Raw genomic sequence first — 19,208 nt, forward strand, 5'->3', positions numbered from 1 at the left:
GCCGAATAATTACCGAAATAGTGTGACGCCCTGCCGAATATGTTCATCATAGGCAGAAATGGCTGACCCTACATTGGATTAATAGTTTGAACTCACAGCGGATTGTTACTATATTAGAATCCGCAGGTGCTTCATTACTAGCATTTTCACAGAGCTTTGATGATACCAGTTCATGGTGCGGCATCAGAGATGTCTAAATCTCTGTCCGCAAATTTACACGTGTCTAAGGGGTTGGGTCGGGGTTTGGAGTGTTGCTAGAACGCGTAACAGTCGGTCGATTCAATCATCCTACTCTGTATTTTCCAGAACTAACCAAACACAAATTTAAAACTATTTGCCCTACTGAAAAATCAGTGAATACAAATTTCGATTGTGATCGATTACCGTAAATTGGTAAAGAAAACAAATACAATGAATGACATCTCGGACGCTTTTGGGATTTTATTTTTATGGTTTCCTAAGTGATAAAAAATACTAAACGTGAGTAGAGGTTATTTTGATTTTGCGCGTGCACGTGTTTTACTCGCAATAATATTTACAATTGCTAAACTTGAGTGACTACCTTGAAATAAATTGCAATGTTCGAATCTAATGGCTAGTAAAAAGGATTCATAAAAAAACCTAAACTTAGTAAACAAACTTAAATCTACGCACCCGTTCTTGTTTTGTTTGATTCTTTATAACTAGGAAATAACTATCTATCTTTTACTGTTTCGTTCTACTGTCATTTGAGTTTAATTATGCGAATCTGTTGCTTTGCTACTAATATCTTCTCACAAACTAGCGTCATTGATTGAAGAAAACAAAAAAAAAATAAACATAAGTTGAAACAGCTTTCTGCATTGAGGTAAAACAATAGTTTAAATGTTCATATAACCTAACTAGAAAAGAGAAATGTGACAAAAAGTATCAAAACAATAACCTGGTACTCTTACACACTACAGTATAATGGTTCCTTTGTGAGTGATTATGTGAGTGACGAATTCATCAACGCTATGCTTTCCTCGGCAATGTTTTGTGCGAGGCTATCTGAGGGTGCGTGAGTGTGTACGAGAGTTGTTGCCTACACATGGATGAAAACATTTGACGGCTGGTATTTTATTTATTTACTGCAGAATTTTCAAGTAGTCCTTACATTATAGGTAACATTTTCCAGGAATTTCGAGTGGGTAATTCTATACCGAAACAAATTGTTTAATGTTAAAGTAGTTTTTTTTTTCATTGGAGATCATTGGTGTCTTGCAACTGCGCTATTAGTTTGTTAAATTTTGACAAAAATAAATCATGCAAAGTGCTTATTTTTCGCTTTACCATCCGGGAGTGAGCCGGACCAAGAGAGTATACGCGCTCACAGTGTACTGCACTTATGCATATGGCACTTGTGGAAGAACTTTGTCACAGCTTGTAGTGTGAATTAGTTCGGCTTATGAATGTAATCATCGAGAGCTAAGAGTAAAGAGCGAGAGAAACGGATACTGAGGGCATATTCAGTAGTGTTCTAGTCCTAGATGCATAATTTATGTCAGTTTTAAAATTTAAATCTGGATTTTATTACAAGAAAAACTGGCAGCCCCAGAAGTGTTTTACTCGTGTTTCAAGTATAGAAAAAATAGAACGGTGTTGTATGTCAGTTTTAAATTTTGACCTCTGATGCCATATCAGTGACACATTCGATGCACTATCAGCGTTGCCAGGTTGACAGATTTATCTGGCAAATGCCAGATTTTTCTAGCTTCGCCAGACAGTCAAACTAACCAGATCTTTTGCCTGATTTTTCGAATTTTCCCAGATCGTCATTCCATAGCAAACCCAGCACAAAAATCGGTATCTATTCGTATGAATAATCGGAATTTCAGTACATATCTTATTACTGTATTTGTAATTTGCGATTCTGATGGAAACGGTAACAGTGAATTATTGTTCTTTTGTGTAAGAGAGTGATGACTCTTCAAAAAATAATAGTTTGAGTAGGCATTCCATCTAAGTTTTCAGATCGTGTAACCACTATAACAGTGTACAAGAAGAACTTTTTTCTAGAATTTAGTCAGGGCTGAAGCAAGAATCCGCTAGCATGTGCCTGGCAGAGTTTCTCCCAGACGCCTGGTAGCGTCTGCCACAAGACTTTTCCGGAATGCTGGCAAGAGTTTGGCAACAACCGTTTCAAGCGGAGAATTTCGCCTAGCGGTTATTAAAGATTCTGTTTTTGCCGGATTTTTGCCATACAAGAATAGCAGGATCGTTTTGAATCGATTGTTCATTTTTAGCGCCTTTGGTTTTATTATTTTCATTATAAATTTAAATAAAGGGCAATAACATAGCTTTTTCACTACCAAACATGTTATGCAAAGCTACTTCTCTTAATATACCAGTATTTCCATTTCATTTACCTGGTCTCAAGACTCGTTTTCATTGTTGGATGTATATGAAGAATTGACGAATGAAGTCGAACAGAAAAAAAGAAAGAAGAACGATCTTGCAAAACGTGACGTGGCGAAAGAATGACGCAATTTCGCCTGCTAAATTATGACAGCTGTCGGAATCTTACCAGGCTTCTGCCGGCTGACATAATTTTTCCTAACCGGGAAGCTGAGAAACCAGACTCTAAAAAAATCGTGTAAATTTACGTCTTCTGAGACCAACATATTCGAACGTCAAACGTGACTCATTTTTACAGTTGATCTAACAAAGCTTTTATGCATAATGAAATAGTTTTTGTTTCTGTAACGAATTTGCTTGAAAAGTTGGGTATGTTTAACACAAATCTATGTCATTTTTGTAAAATTTTGTCATTTTACGAATTACATTATTATGAATTATGTAATTTATATTTATATTTCTACATTGTCAAGTAGTATCACGTACAAAACTTGTGCAAAACACGTGCAGCTTTTTCCGTTGTTGATTTGATCCAGTAGTCATTTGCCTATCTGTGCGTACAAGGAATAATGTCCGCAATAATCGTTGCTCCCGGTAGCCGAGAAGTTTGCGATGAAATAAGTTTTTTATGTACAAAGAATCTTCAGCTGCTTTTGCCAATTTTCCGGGATTTTTTCATAGTTTATTTACAAGCAATTTTCCCTAGTTTTCTGGAGAAGGTTTAAACTTTTATTCCACCACTGCACAGTCCCGACCTTGTACCCAATGACAACTTTCTTATCACAAATAAGAATCATTGAGTAGATAGATAAAGCATCGAGAGTGTCGAAGATCCTAAGAACGCCATTGGAAACTCACAGGCGGTGAATTTCTATGCACAGTGTTTTAAAAAACTGGTGCAGTAGAAAGAGAGAGCAATGCTTCGAAGTGGAATCATATAGAAAAGTGAACTAAGTTTGGAAAATGAATGTGTTATTAAGGTCTATTGGTTATGCACCTCGGCGAAAGACTAATCGGTGAAAATCGCCCTCACTTTTCTTTGTACTCTTCTGGGACTTTTAAAATGTTTTCTTTGTTGCAATCGTCATTTCATTTACTCTGAAAAAACAAAAGCATAAAAAATACCCCTCTGTTGAATTTGGAAATATTCCGCATTTCATGTCAAGTTCATGCATTTCACAACAATTGTTAAACTGGCAACTTCTATTTCTCTGTTAAAAAGTTGGCATTTCTTGTAAGTTTTCTAGCATTAACATGTACAGTAACGAATAAGAAAAATTTGAAATTTTCCTAGGAATTTTATTAGGAAAAAAAGTAACGAAGTAAAACTCTTTGGAAAAAAATATTGATCCTGGGGATGTATACAGCGTGATGGGTAAGGCCTTTCACGCAGTTCACTCTGGATCGATTACCAAATCGCACATAGGATCAGAAAGTTTTTTTTCTGGCCCAAAGAGACGAATGAGCCCAAAATTAAGACCTCTATAATCGAAACAAAAATAATACTATTATAGGGAAGCAACCATTGTTGTAAAATACAAAATCAGTTTTCTTCGCTATCGTTGAGCGGAAATTCAAAAGAGAAATGTCAGTGTATTTGGCACATTTTTCAAAATAAGCTGATGTTTATTCTCTTGAAGCTTTAATTATCAGTAACGGAGAAAACTACTTTTGCGTTTTCCAACAATGGCTGTTTTCTTAAGATTGAAGTAGAGCCATAAAAACGATGAGCCCAATTATACCCTGAATCTAAAATTATATATTCCAGAGTCTCTCAAATTGTACTCCCGGCGTATATTTAATCCCTGATTTTTGACGAATCGCAAAAAATTACTAGTTTTCGATCCGGTTTTAAAGTTTGGTAACCAAAGACATCATATTACCAAGCTATCTAACTCTCATATTTTACGAATAAATCATACTTTTTGCGAGCATGGTGCCTTTAGGCGAGTCCGGATCGCATATTTGTATAAACAAGTAAATGAGAGAAATGTCAAATTCGTGCGCGCGAAAATAGCAAAACTGATCTGAAGACTCACTTTTCTCTAAGCTAACAAATTAACAAATTTTTAATTGGACTATACTCAAACTATTATTATTCATTAGATTATTCATCTAATGAACACTCCAATCAACGAAATTTCAACTAATGAAATTCGGTTGTGAGAGAAAAAAAGGAAAAATTCAACAAATGTCTCAAATATGAAAATACGGACTAAATTTGAGTAGCACCGTAATCACAGAAGAGTTGTTTGGATTCGTCAATAAACTTCTGAATTACCTACACTTTGAGTTCACTACGAAGATTGGCTTAAATTGAAGTAAGAGTGTCGAAGGATTTCGGTGATATGCAAGCGACGAACTCGAAAGGAACTGAAACGCCAAATGACGCTCATATGAAAGTTTGATTTATTTGAAGGAAAACTAGATTAAATTCTTCTTTTTTTAAATTGAACTCTAAGAATTTGTAATTGACGGAGCTCAATTCTTCATGACATACATATCATGAGGCCGATTTGTCACACTCGAGTGAATAATCACGAATCAAGCCAACAATAGGTATTGACAAATCAAATTGAGCTGCCCAAACGGTAACCATAAAACTAAAGCAATAGTGCTAATTAAAGATTCATTGATCACAATTGTCCGAAATATTTTTTTTATGCAAGAACATACAATTTTCAAATATTAGGAACATTTTTGGAACATGAACTTCCATGTATTACACTCGAAATGTGATACACATTTTTGGCTCTTTTAATTAGCATATGTTAGAATATTACATATGCATTACATATTGCTGCTCTAAATTTGAACGCTACCATCATCCAGCGAAAAATAACACAATCTAAGGTAAAGTGTTATAAAATGCCACCCTTATGAAAATATTGAGATATTTCTAGATTTAATGATTCTGGTAGAGGAGATGAAAATTGATTGATAAAAATACATTTTTCAAAACGACCAAATTCTAAGCTTTTTTTCGTTTACCTTAGACAAAATTTCTCAGCAGCCGTACAAAATACGTCACAATTAATAATTCGGAAATTATAGTTTTTATTTATTCATAGTTTGCAGTATACGACAACCGTCAAACTTGCATAGCAGCAAAATCCTTTTGTTTGGAAAAGTCTTAAATGCTTGAAAAAAGAAGGGGGCGTTTCAGTCAGCAAGGGGCTTTATACTACTTTCCCCTGCTTGAATATTCATATGAATTTACACTGAATGGGTTACAATTATTCTAGACAAACCCACAATAATTCAATTGTTAAGCTTACTTTAAACGTTGCTAAGAATTTTTTTAAAAATACTAACAAAACAGAGGACTCGTCATAGCAAGCCAATGCTCTAAATCAAGGCATAAATCAAATAAACATAGATTTCCGACTGTACGGTGACACTAACAGCACCTCTAGTGAGAAACGGGTGTACTTTTTTCCACTAGCTACTGTGGTTTTGTTAAATGCGCAGGCAACTTTATGCATGCATTTTAGGAGCATTTACGCACCCATTCTCCACCAGACGGTGCTTTTGCTGTCACGGGTTGCTCAACTACATTAGTATTACACTGGGAAATCTATGTTTATTTGATTTATGATCAAGGGAAGCTATGCATGGATCATGCAGAAAAAAAAGAATAATTGGGTGTGTTCCTAACATGTTCTCGTTTTTTTTTTGTTTTCAATACAGGTGAGCTATCTTAGACCCTGACAGCTTAGACAAAAATCAGTCTTCTGCTTAGCTACGCCATCGTGCGGCATCACATTGAACATATCATGTCAATTGTATGGGGGCGCAGTGCTGCCTTCTTTCGCGTGCACGAATTTGACATTTCTCTCACCTACTGGTATGTACAAGACGCGATGCGAATACGTTTGAGGGCGCCATGCTCGCAAACAAGTATTTCGCTTATGATTTCGACAGTCCCACAAAAAGATGGCCCAACTGCAAATGACAGTTTCTCTTTGTTTACTTTTTCTTTCATTATTTACCGCATTGATTTCATATTTAACGCCTTACTCTTCGCGGAACTTTCAAGGTAAAACCACACCGCTTTCGATTTATATTGAAAACTTTCGAGAAATTGCAGTAATGGCTCCGTAATAATCAAAAGAGAAAGTAAATTAAGAGAGGCTCTCATTTGCAGTTTTGTCGTGTGACTATCGATTTGTTCGTAAAATGTGAGAGTAATATGATAGCTGTAGCTATCTGCAGATAAGTTAATTTTGTTTCATTTAATTTAGCATATAGAGTTGTTGTACCAATAGTCATCTCATTATTAGAGTCGCCATGTTATCTTGCAAATTACTCTACTTTCAATCAACGAATTTCGATAAAATCGAATGCAATATCTTCGCTTTGGCTCTAAGAAGCAATGTTGAAGAAACAATAGTTTGTCAATTGAGCCATACTGCTGTTTTAGCGAAGCGAATGTATCTATTTTCGTCTCACCCTAGAGTCAATGGATCGAACAGAGACAACAGATCTCACTCTAACTTATAGTTTTAGTACATGAGATAACCACTGGAGCTGAGATGCATGGGGGTACCCTCTTCCTAGGTAAATATTTCAAAAGAACGTATAAATAAGTGGCACGTTCATCTTTGTTTACTTTCTATATTACAAATTACTAAGTCGTTCCTGTGTTTAGGTTTTAACTTTTTTTTATTTAACGATATCTGAAACGTTTGACTGTCGATTAGTACTGAAAAATTTAGTTGCATCACAATAATCGGAGTGGAAAGTAAACAATGAGATATTGTCGTTTGCTTTTACGGTCTTTTGATAAATTCACCGACATATTTCAAGGTACATCATTTTAAAGCTCTTGCAAATCTATTGCACCAACTAATCCACTTAGCCGAAAGGCCATTTTCTATCTTATTGTTATTCAGGTCATCAATTCAAATTGATTATAAGGCAAACATTCGAAATGATGAAGACGTAAAAAAACCATTGTTCTTAATTTTTCGCAGCTGAAGGATCGTACTTTACCAATTGGTTTATGATCCACTGAATACAAATTTCTAGAAGGTTTGCTGACTTTATTTGTTACAAAGCAAGCTAATACATGATGCTCGAAAAAATAATATATTTCTGTGAATCAGTCCATTCGACGAATTAACAGTCGACGGAATGAACCACTTGTATGGAAGAAATGTCAGATATTTTCTGTACTTTTAAATATTTTCTAATCCAGTTTAATTGTTGTTCAATGAAGCATAAAATATTCACGTCCAAAACCAGGTGACATTTTTTGGGTTTGGGTTAGAAGAAAAAAATAATCTCGGGTTCAGGTCGGGTAAGGGTTTTTAATTCCGATCGAGTACGGGTTCAGAAATTTCATTTGCACGATAACCCTATTTTACTTCGTATTCCTTATACTCCCCATCCTCCCCATACTCCTAACCATCGAAACATACCCAATAACACTGAATGTTTACCCAAGTATTTAAAAAGTTCGAGTGAAAAAGAAAGATTTCACTTAATCAGCTTATGAAGTTCAAAAATAGTAATCTAAGGCTGTGAACCATTTCGCGATTAATTTTAACTTTTGGTTAGAATCTGACACTCGAGCGGTTAATTAGATGTTGTCAAAAATAACCCTGCTCGAGAGCATGGTTATTTTTGACAGATCGATAATTATTTTCCGACACTGAAAAAAATCTTGCAATGAAAATTCTAATATTAATTCTTTAGTTGAAATTATTTCCAGTGGAAAATAAACCCAAATACTACATTTTTGTTTGAGCTGTTAGTAGAATATTCTCACTAATAGTACTGTTGTTGTACCGTTAAATTCCACTATGTCACGTCATTACACTCTCACAAAGTCACTATTTTCACCAGTCACTATTTTTCCGAAAGTGTATCAAACGTTATATTACAGATACGTGTTTCGGAATGTCATTTACATCCTTCTTCAGTGTATCGGTTTTATAAGTTTTATTAAAAAAACTTATAAAACCGATACACTGAAAAAGCAAAGTCTTGACATTACATTCCTTTTGTGGAATTTGGCCTTTCTGTTTGAACAGACGTCGCAGCCGATTCTTAGCGTACAGATACACTGAAGAAGGATGTAAATAACATTCCGAAATACGTATCTGTATTATAACGTTTGATAGACTTTCGGAAAAATAGTGACTGTGAAAATAGTGACTTTGTGAGAGTGTAATGACGTGACATAGTGGAATTCAACGGTACAATAACAGTACTATTAGTGAAACCCAAATAACTATCCGTCCGTCAAATTTTGAAATGGGCCGAAGTTTTAGTTAAATTTAACTTCTCGACACAAAATAACCACTCAAGTATCAGATTTTAACCAAAAGTTAAAATTAACCGCGAAATTGTTCACAGTTATGAAAATTATAATATTTGCATTTGGAAATTGTAAGAAATAAAACTGGCAACTGCAGCCGCATTTTACCCGAGAAAACTGTTCGAATGAATATTATATTAACAAGATATCCAGCTCTCACATTTCCCGAACAAATTATTGGAAACATCCCTTTTTGCGAGTATGGCGCCTTCAGGCGAGTCCGCATCGAATCTCGTACCTAGAAGTAGGGGAGAGAAATGTCAAATTCGTGCGCGCCAAAACAGCAGCACTGCGCACCAATACAATTGACATGATATGTTGAATGTGGTGCCGTGCGATGGCGTTGCTGAACTGAAAATTAATTTCGCTCCAAGCTGACAGGGTCTGATATTATGCATAGTAGACACTCTTACCAACCGCTACCTAATTTTGGGTCAAAACTTACCCAAAATCAACTAAAGTGCATCTCCCTAATTTTAGGTAACGAGTGATGACCTAAAAATTTAGGTAAATGTAAGTTCACCCAAAGTGTTATGCCATGCCAAAGCACGCTGCTACCCACGATTTTACGATCAAGTCTAGTGATGGGCGAGCGCTCACGATCCGTTCATTCGAACCGACTCGTAGCAATGAGCGAACGAACCACGGCTCTTTAAAATTGAACCGCGGCTCTCAAGCAGAGTTGCCATTTTAAAATCTGCGTTTCAACTTGGAAAATCTGTGTGCTTGTGTACGCCCAAATTTGTTTGCGTTGTTGGTTAAACGATGATGTTTTCTAAGGAAGCTGTCAAAAATACATAGGAACATTTATTCAGCAGTGAATTTTCAAAGAATTCTGTCGTAATAGGAGAAGAAAAATAGATTTTTGCCAAATGAAATTTCAACTTATTTATTTCAATACCCCGCTTCCTCGCACACGGACACCTCTAGTTGTGAAACACAGATCGCCCATACCGCTCATGCATTTCCGTGGCTCTCACACTCACTCTCTCGAACCGCTTCTCCACAATGAAGTTTATTGAAAAAGAGCCAATGAGCCGTTCAATTGAACCGGCTCTTACAAAAAAGCGTTCGGTTCAGAGCCGCTCATTGAAATGAGCCATATTGCCCATCACTAATCAAGTCAAAGTTTGAGTAGATAACGACCTGATTTTGGGTAGCTTTTAGAAGAGCTCGACAATGAAAGATTTCTCCTCAAAAAAAGGTAAATTTGATTTTCAGTGCAGACTCTCATAGTAACAGACTGGCGAATATTTTTCATACTGTGGACTATCTCGCGAATTATTTTAACTTGTAGTTCAAATTTGACAGTCGACTAGTTATTTGGCCATTGTCTTGCAAAAAAATTCTAATTTCAGACCTTTAGTAAAAATTTCATCTGTATATTTCTTTTTATACTTTCAGTAGGAAGTATCCCAATAAAAAATTCCAACACATTGTCGAACAAAGTAAGTTTATCTCAAAGTTCTTCTTACGTTCGCTGTATTGCAATTATTGTACCACTTGATATAATTTCATTTACAGTGCAAAATAAACTCAAATAACTTTCTATCCGTCAAACTTTGAAATGAGCCGAAGTATTAGTTAAATTTAACTACTCGACCAAAAATAACTGCTCGACTGTCAAATTTTAACTAAAAATAAAAATTTTTGGCAGGTGGTCCACGTCCTTAGGCTGTGAACCATTTCGTGGTTAATTTTAACTTCTAGTTAAAATCTAACACTCGAGTGGTTATTTTGATGTTGTCAAAAATAACCCTGCTCGGGAGCATGGTTATTTTTGACAGATCGATGGTTATTTTCCGACACTAAAAAAAATCTTGCAAAGAAAATTCTAGTATGAATTCTTTAGTCAAAATTATTTCCAGTGCAAAATAAACGCAAATAACTTTGCATCCGTCAAACTGTGAAATGGGCCGCAGTTTTAATTAAATTTAACTACTCGACACAAAATAACCACTCAAGTGTCAGATTTTAACCAAAAGTTAAAATTAACCGCGAAATGGTTCACAACCTTAGGGAGCCAAACGAACCGTCAAACTCCCATGCTCTAGCATACGATTTTGACGGTTCGTTTGGCTCCCAAATAAGTATTCGCCGGTCTGTTACTACGAGAGTTTGTAATGCATAGAACTTGTTCTTTACATTGAGGCTGTGAACCATTTCGCGGTTAATTCGAAATTATTTCCAGTGGAAAATAAACCCAAATAACTTTCCGTCCGTCAAATTTTGGAATGGGCCGCAGTTTTAGTTAAATTTAACTACTCGACAAAAAATAACCACTCAAGTGCCAGATTTCAACCAAAAGATTAAATTAACCGCAAAATGGTTCACAGCCTGAATTTGCCAAAAGTTTCACATGTATTTTTAGCAGCAATATAGCGGAACATTTATTTACATGGTAGGTGTTCATCATTACTTGTTTTTATTTAACTTGAGATGAAACATGAGCTACAAACATAAATTTACATAATATAACGAAATTTAATCAGAACAGAAAAATGTCCTTTTCTTACGTAAAGGCATGTTGAAACTATTTCTTTGTGTTTTCCCAAATCTCCTGGTGAATAATAATAATGCCCGAATGGCTTTCCGAGAAAAAGAATTATGCTGGTGGTAATTAACCTCCCGTCAAAATTAAATATTCCACTCGCCCGTTTCGTAGTAACCGCTGTCCTTTCCTATCTGTTGTGTTTTTTTTGTATTACCCCCTCATTTTCACTGTGATTGCGATCGAGGAAAATTTATATTTCCTGTTGCAATCCGTTCGTCTGAACAGATATCCAAATTGCCGGCTGCGTTGCGAAACACCGATCGGGAATTTTTTTAATGAAAATTCTGAATTTCGGACACATCCGCTTTGCTTGACCAAATTAAACAAAATAATGCTCCCCTCTCCCCCCAAAGGATAATTTTTACAATATTATTTTGATTTAATGGCATTATGATATATTCGGATAAGGTGGGGACTTATTTACATTTATCCTGATGTTATTATTTAATGCTGTGCTTTGTGCTCGTTCGTTTTAACTGACGTTGCAACCATCTATCCATCTCTCTCGCTCTTACCGCTTTCACTCTTTATATGGTTCGTTTTTCTGGGATTGATCATTGAAAAAGGACGAATTTGGTGAAGTAGTTCAAACTCATCTCAGTTTCTAAGGGATGTGTGAGTGTGTTATGAATGGTTTACCGTCCTCTGCCGTCGATTGATGCTACTAAATTGCTTTATACTTATAAAAATTAACTCTACAGTTCTTCGAACACTGTCACATACATTTTGCAAACATTACTGTGCTGGACGTTGAGACTTACCACACTCACAGCTCTTTGTTATTAGGGTAACACAACGAAACATTTACCAACATGATTAGCCAGTTTCTGGTTAGATTTAAACAGCACAGTGTTTTTTTTGTAGGGTAGTCAGATAGTTAACAAAAACTATAAAAGCCTTAATTAGGAACTTGAAAACATAATTTCTTATGGCATCGCTAAGCTAGGCTTCTTGGTTTGACATCGAGACGATATGATTTCATTTTGTTTGTTTGTTTTGTTTTGTCTGCAGTAGGCAGCGGAGATTACGTCAAACATGCATGGACCAATCAACAGTGTGTGCTCGCTCGGGTTGTCTATCATTGGCGAATCGTGGTAGCAGTTCGTGGTGTGATCGGTTCGGTAGCGTCGCCTTCTTGTTCCCTGTACTTATCCTGGATGCTCCATGCGGTTTACATCTGCATCTTGCAATTGGTTGGTGCGCCAAACTTGGGCGCGTTCAGCCGATCGGCGTGTTTTATCCGCAGATGTGACCGTAACGTGTCAATTCTACTGTAGGAAGCCGGACAGTAGGGACAAACGGAACGCTGCGGTGTGTGCGAATGGAAGTGATGCCATCGATTTGTGACTTCTTTACCGCACGAACGGCATCGCCAGGCCGTACCGGGCTCCCGCGAAGGAGTAAACATGTTATGGTAGGACATCTGGTGATGCAGTGGATAGTGCGGATGGTGCGACAGTTCGCCACCACCGCTGCCGCCGCCGCCGCCACCGCCACCGCCACCTGGTCCTTCCGGCGATGATACTAGACTGGACGAGAGAATGCTGCTGGCGTGGCGGGACAAATGGTGCTCATATTGTCCTCCCCCCGGCCCTGCAACCAACAGAGGAACAAAAACACACCGATGGGCAAAGATTCGTGAAGGCCCCCAATAACTTACTAAACTCTTGTGGATGTACGTGTCTATGTGTGTGTGTGGGGGGGAGGTGGAACTATGTGTGTTTTTTGTATGTGAAATACATTATGCAAATATAGCGGGAATCAGCATTTGAGGATGAGGTAGTGTAAAATGTATGCATGATGGAAAACAAAATATCAAATAATGAAAACATGGTTTAAAATAATAAATGAAAAGCAGATGAGCGCTAACGAAAGTGACAAGCGAACTGTGGTTTGCACGGATAGCCCCTGTTTGCGGGTTGTTCAAATGATAACTATCTTTCTCTATCCCAACCCGTCTGATGTACGTAAGAGAGGCATTCTACTATTAATTTCGAATTCAAATTTCCACGACCATACCGTAGAAACGTTGCAAATCAAATCGAACCGAATCGGGTTAAATCTGGGAAACCTGACTGATCAGATAAAAAATGTGTTCCTTTTTCGTTCTAAACTTGTTGGGATAGAATCGCACGGACAGAGCGAGAAAGTGGATGCAATCAATCGAAAGCGCCACCGCGTTCCACTGCTTTGCATTGAATTGGAGCTACCCAGGAACGGGCGCATAAGAAAAAAAAAACAAGACGACATGTCTGAATACGTGCCACGCCATTTCTAAACTTCTCTCGGTATGGATTGACATGTGCCACACACCAGCTAAACAATGCTTAGAACTAACCTAATAAAAAAAATTGTAACCGAACCGGGTGGTGGTCGTATGCTGCGGTAAATTTTTTGAGAAAGGATCCTGAGGATGTGAATGCGATCAGATTAATACAAACTTCGGCATATTCTTTAGTCGCAAATGTGGATAATATGTGAGTTTTTTTGGTATTTTATAGTAAATTTTAGAAAAATACAGCACAAAAATAGATTTAGAGATAGTCAACTAAACATACGGAAGAATTTTAAAAATAAGCAAGAATTAGTTGGAAAGAAGAGCAAAACGAGAAGATTAAAATTGTCAAGTTTAGCAAAACATAATTTATTCTCAGCTTAGCAGTGAAGGTATTTCTGTGGATTGCAATGCTACCAAATTGAGCCACCTTCAGTAGAAACCGGTTGAGATGATCTCAAACTAAGGAAAATCTAATGAGCTGGATGTTTTGGGGTTGCATGATATAGAGAAATTAAAATGAACGTGGGCGTCATCATTTACCGGTGTTGATTATTGTGGTTGCAATTCGTGAGCGACGCCGTTGATTGGTTAATTGGTTGGTTGGTTGGTTGGTTGTCATTACTTACTGTTTTTTTTATTTTCGTATTCTAACAACTGATCTGGTCTAGCGCCATCTTTCTTTCAGTTGTTGTTATCAAAGATACGGATCAAATCGATCTGTCAATTGGTTTCCATTTCTTAGAAAAACGCTAATTCACATTAATAAGAGGCAGATGGCGCTGTTACCTTGGCATCGCAATTTGATTGCATCCACTCCACACTACACGAGAATGCATCTGTAGTGAAACTACAAAACTTCCAAAAAGACTGTAGCTTAGGTATGAATCGAGAGTTAGATCATATGTAATAGCGTTTGAGATTAAGTAAAAGTTATGTAAAAGGGTGTCTGAAACATTAACTGAAGAGGAAATCATAAGATGTGAACCGTAACTAAAGCAAAAAAGTGGATGAATTTTGTATCACTAGATATTATGGAACAGACATATGTGATAGCGATGTGGAAAGAAACAACGGTTGCTTTGTTCAGTTTTGTTCAATAAGCGATTGTAGCCGGGCCGGGAGGTTTAGCCGTGGTAGTTTTGACCGCTGTTGTCGGAACATAGCCTACACCGCGTTCGATTGCCAAACGAGAACCATTGGGAATGTATTCGAGTATCGTGTCGCAGCCAGGATCGGCTTCACACGCTCAGTTCTGGATGCTTGGAGCGACAATGCATCAACAGCGTGTCGCTGCGTGTGTAGACAGCCGTGCATAGACTGCAGGCATATTTGCCCGGAAAGTGCACATAATAGTGGTTGCGCACGTTGCATACTATTTTCCCGCATAGTAGGCAGCGTTTCCGTTCGTCCAACGAGTTCACTTTCTCGAATATCTGCGCGATACGATAGGTCTTCAGCTCTGCAAGTGTAACAGGAGAAAATGACAGACACACACACAAAAGGTGAAACTGCGAGCCAGTGTGGGTTGACGGTTGATGATTTTAATTTGATTGACGGAGGGAAGAGAGCAGGGGGTCTTTCGATTCTGTAATAGTGCTAGCATTAGGCAGCGAATAATTCTAGTTCTTGGTTTGTTCATTCACTGATCTACTCAATTTTGTTTTGTCCCCGTTTTAATTATGTTGATGCTGAGCGGATCTTCTTATTAATGTGAAAAGCGTTTTTCTGATGGGCCAAAGGAACTAAATTTTAAGACAGGTTCTATTGATATATCGTAAGTACTGAGCAAAAATATATAAGATATATGTGGAAATGAGTTTTGTTATAGTGGAAGAGTAAATTGTCTTATTTGTGATAAATAGAAGTTTTAAAAGAGCTTATCATAGCAGTCAAAAATACTTTGCAGATCGTTATCCTAATATTTTTTTTCTAACAAGAGCAGAGGCAAAACGAATATTGAAAAAATTGTTGAAATAGACAAGAGCAAAGGTGATAAAAGATGTTTAATAACAAGAATATAAGAAACGAAGACCGTGTTAAATTTAGTTGTGCTCGTGTTTTATTCAGTTCGATGTGAATTGTTCGTGCTGCAAAATAGCGATGCCGCTGATCTTAATTCTAATGTTTCGTTTATTGTTGTTGTTGTTGTTTTTTTGCAGCGATTGTCAAAACTGACAGAGCATTGTGATTAAAAGATGGTCGATCTTCGAATAAGAAATAAGTTATTTATTTATAAAATGTTTAATGAGTACCGAGCAAGCAAAAAATTTCAAACCAAGCAAAGTTTTGTTGTTATGAAACGAAATTCGAATAACGGAAAACACAAAAACGGCTTAATCAAATCAGGTTCAAGTTAACTAAAGTAACAATGCATATCCCCACTTGAACAATACTCTAGTGACGTATATTCAATACCTAGATTGGAATTGCTGTCAATTCAATCATCAATCGATTTTTTTTACCATTGAATGTTTTTATTACTTTTGAGTGTCCATCAGCATAAACATTGAGAGAATTTCACTGGCATAATTAGATTTGAATAATGAAATTGTATCTCTTTTGCGCATCCAAATACATTAGACTGGTTCAAACGGGTCGAAGAAATTCATAGCTTGTTCACTTTCTCCCTCGCAACAGCTTATTAAGTTTTTGGTGTTTCAAGTTTGATGAAGATCACATTGATAAACAAAACAAAAATAATTTAACTATCAACCAGTACGTAAAATTAATATAAATTTGTGTAAGCCTTGGTCCAATTAAAATTCTTGAAAAACACAAAATAACAATAAATTTAATACTAACAAACAACTAACTTGTCAAATGACGGATCATTCCATCCGATTCATCCGATTTTATGATTTTATACCGCATTTTTGTACCAATTAACTGTCCAACAGAAATGTGCTTCTGTGACTCTGCCGATTACCGGAAGTACTTTGTGATCTTACGCCTCTCGGTTCAAGTCACGCAGTAACTACCGATTTTTTTTTGTTTTTCATTGAATTTAATTTAAAGATGTGTAATTTTGAATTCACAAAATGTTACATGCTATTGAAAGTAAATTTGCGTGAAATGCGACGTTGTCGTACATCGTTATTGTACTAAGTTATTGTATTTCCCATAATAATAAAAAATCATTTCTTTTAGAGAGTTCAATAACTGCCACGGCACGAAGGATCCAAGAAGGAAAAATATCACGTGAAACGAAAATTCGAAAGTTGAACCAGTCTAACATACATAGAACCAGACATACACAGATTTACAAGAATCGAGGGGTGCGCGGTCGTACCTGGCCTGGGATTCTGTTGCCGTGCGACGCATGCAAATTTGCTATCGGAATTCGTGAGTGCATTATGAATAGGTGAACGAAGTCTTTTTTTCGATATGAATTGATTTTCTTTTGATGAGTGCATTACATCGTAAATTTCCTATTTTGAATATTTTCCGGAATAAATTCCTTTCAAATTTATTGGTTTTCAAGGTTTCAAAACAACTGTACACATTCCGGTGTAGAGGTTTTTTCTAAAGCCGTTCTCTTGGAATAAAAGATTTGAGGTACAAAATTTAGGCTCTAGCCAAATTGCATATTAAATTTTATCGTTTCATTTTTTTAACGAAAAAAAAATCATTTTCATAGTTTGCTCATCCATGTAGTAGCATAGTTGAGAAGGTGATTTTCATAGTCACAAAGGACAGTAGAATTATGAATTTATATACTACAACGAGATTCTTTATTTCTCTCCATTGCATTGATTGAAATAAAAGATTGTTAAAAAATAACTACGTGCATAGAAAATAATGCGTAGCGCTTATTTGACTTCTTTCCATGGCGTTTTTATTTTTTTCCATTTATTCGCTCTTTCCATTGTTGTAAAAACACAAAAAGCAAAACCACGCAATAGCGAGAGTTTCGTTCAAAACACAAAAATTAAGTAAACCGCAAACAGCCTGAAATTAAGTCAATATAACTCAACAGCTAACTATTGTGAAAATATAACTCACATTCATGTAGGCATTGCATAGACTTTGTGGAATTGGTTATAGGTTATAGGTTATTGAACGGAACCCCGGAATTGAATGGAAATTTCCGATTCCACGTAGAACGAATAAAGCTGTGCTTTAGATCATGTTTAGGAGCATTCCAGTTCTAGAACCTAATTCATAACAGTGTTAAAATTTGAACCACGAAATTAAAACCAATGAAAATGGAAACCCCTGGGTAGAACAGAACGGCAGCGTATACCAGTTTCAAATTAGACATTAGAACCGTTTGGGCACGTTCAGGAGTGTTCTAGTTCTAGATGCATAATTTATGTCAGTTTTAAAATTTAAATCCGGAAATTATAACAAAAGAAACTGGTAGCTCCAACAGCGTTTTACTCGTGTTTCAAATATAGAAAAAAATAGAACGGAATCATATACCAGTTTTAAATTTGACAGTATAACTGTTCGTATAAATAAAACTAGAACGGCTGGCTGGGGATACATTTGTTCCAGTTTTAGTTCTATTATAGATCGTCCTTATAAAACTTCCAGCTGCTAAATTTTCTCTTAAAATAAGTGAAACTAAAACGTATGTTTCAGTTTTATTGTGAAATTTCGAGTTGTTGAATATGCAATATTAATCATACTTCTACTTCAGATTATGATACTGTTTTCTAGGTATGGAGATATGTTTTTAAATGACAATAGAATTTTAGATCATTTTTATTTAATTTCAGCTGTGTTTTTAAAGAAGGATTTAACGCACACTGAATACAAATAGTGAAAAATATCGATGAATGATTGGAATTTGGTTTTAATTACCGTTAAAAAAATACTGTATATTTCCCGATCAATATTTGATGCGACGATGAATTATTGCTTTTTCTTTCTAATGTTATAAATTTTCAGAATAGAAGTTTCGTCCTTCTTCAGTTTGATCTTCGCTCCATTTATAAATTATGTCCCCGTTGTTGATACGGAACAAGAAAGGTGAAACTTATGAAAACAGGAGGACATAGTTACCTAGAGCATGTTCAGGAGTGTTCTACTTCTAGATGCACAATATATTTAATTCTGGAAATTATGAAAAAGGGGTAACTCCAGCTGCGTTTTATCAGACCCTGTCAGCTTGGAGCGAAATCAGTCTTCAGTTCAGCAACGCCATCACATTCAACATATCATGTCAATTGTATGAGTGCGCAGTGCTGCTATTTTGGCGTGCACGAATTTGACATTTTTCTCCCCTACTTCTATGTACGTGATTCGATGCGGACTCGCCTGAGGGCGCCATGCTCACAAAAAAAGATTGTTGCCAATGATTTGTTCGGGAAATGTGAAATATAATGTCTAATATAATGTCTTTCGTTTTACTGATGTTTCAATCATAGAAAAAATGAAACTGTATAACAGTTTCAAATTTGACAGTTCTATTATCCATCTCCCATATGAAACTTCGAGCTTTTAGGACATGCTCAGGAATGTTCTAGTCTTAGATGTAAATCAAGGAACTATAACAAAAAAATTTAGCATTTCCTGAAGCGTTTTACTCGTGTTTCAACTATAGCAAAAATAAACGGAAGCGTATACCAGTTTTAAATTTGACAGCAGAACTATTGCTGGAAACCCGATAGTTTCATTATCTATCATCCAACGCCCACATGAAATTTCCAGTTACTGAACATGCTTTTTGA

The 19,208-nt window shown here is 36.3% G+C and overlaps 1 protein-coding gene across 3 annotated transcripts in view; it reads right to left on the reverse strand.

Moving 5' to 3' along the window:
- Positions 1–10,747: 10,747 nt before the first annotated feature.
- The window catches only part of LOC131425391 (sex determination protein fruitless), a 761,905-nt gene continuing 753,444 nt past the window's right edge, over positions 10,748–19,208 (reverse strand). For 2 of the 3 annotated variants that reach the window (XM_058587258.1, XM_058587250.1), the window contains one exon: positions 10,748–12,848. In XM_058587258.1, the coding sequence (XP_058443241.1) occupies positions 12,427–12,848 (422 nt within the window). In that variant the 3' untranslated portion in view covers positions 10,748–12,426. The other variant, XM_058587259.1, reaches the window with a different exon arrangement.

The sequence above is a fragment of the Malaya genurostris genome, chromosome 1 (genome assembly GCF_030247185.1).
Source record: "Malaya genurostris strain Urasoe2022 chromosome 1, Malgen_1.1, whole genome shotgun sequence".
NCBI lineage: Eukaryota > Metazoa > Arthropoda > Insecta > Diptera > Culicidae > Malaya > Malaya genurostris.